An 854-nucleotide genomic window follows, 5' to 3' on the forward strand; every position below is an offset into this window, starting at 1 on the left:
GCAGCCACTTTCATTGGTGTAAGGCCTTGGAGGTTGGGCACCATGTCAAGTGGCACTGGCTCCTGCAGCTCTGCATCTCGTGTCATTATCAGGTCGATGGACTGGCACGCAGCTACCTTGTTGGGCTGCAGAACCAAAATGTGAAGCACTGTGTTGCCTAGAGAGAAGACAAGAAGAGGAAAAAGTAGACATGAGACAAGAGGAACAAGAAGAACTGTCAGACTAAAACACATATGAAATAATACTCTTCTTCATACCTAGGTAGTCCTGGACCCTGGTGCTGGCCCCTGCATCAATTACCATAGAGATAATGTTCTTGTTCCCACCACATGCAGCAAAAGACAGGATGTGCTCACCTGTTGACCAAATGTACATTTTGAAAACCAGAATCCGTTTTGTGCTATTTAGCACAATGACATGCATTTATTTATAAAACACTTTGCTCCAATACAATTAATTAATTAATCAGTTTGGGGTTTAATGTCTTGCTAAAGACATCTCTACAAGTGGCCAGGAAGAGCTTGGGGATCAAGCATCAGCTTTGTCATTACTCAGCCACCCTGTACATTTTAGGCTCGCTCATGCTGACTCACCAAAGTAAATGAGTCCTCCTCTCCTCTTCTGAAAGTACAGCCCGGTGGCTCGAGGTGTAGCCACATCACCACCATGACTAATGAGGTGATGGACCAAACTGATGTTCTGATTCACCACAGCAATGTGGAGAGGAGTGACACCTGAGACAGAGGAGAGACAGTGTATGTCAGTCCACTGTTTATATTTTCACCTGCTGTGTAAACAAGGCCTGCATTATAATGACATTTGTTTGCTTATGAGCAAAACAGGTCAACTTGCTT

The 854-nt window shown here is 44.4% G+C and overlaps 1 protein-coding gene across 1 annotated transcript; it reads right to left on the reverse strand.

Moving 5' to 3' along the window:
* Window positions 1-8: 8 nt before the first annotated feature.
* On the reverse strand, window positions 9-734 carry LOC109954230 (transient receptor potential cation channel subfamily V member 5-like; the record flags this gene model as incomplete). The annotated part of the gene is made up of 3 exons (XM_020589625.1): window positions 9-157; window positions 258-356; window positions 594-734. Coding segments are annotated over 3 exons (389 nt in total), but the record flags the coding sequence as incomplete, so codon positions are not given.
* Between the last annotated feature and the right edge of the window lie 120 nt (window positions 735-854).

The sequence above is a fragment of the Monopterus albus genome, unplaced genomic scaffold (genome assembly GCF_001952655.1).
Source record: "Monopterus albus unplaced genomic scaffold, M_albus_1.0 scaffold4684.1, whole genome shotgun sequence".
In the NCBI taxonomy this organism is placed as follows: Eukaryota; Metazoa; Chordata; class Actinopteri; order Synbranchiformes; family Synbranchidae; genus Monopterus; species Monopterus albus.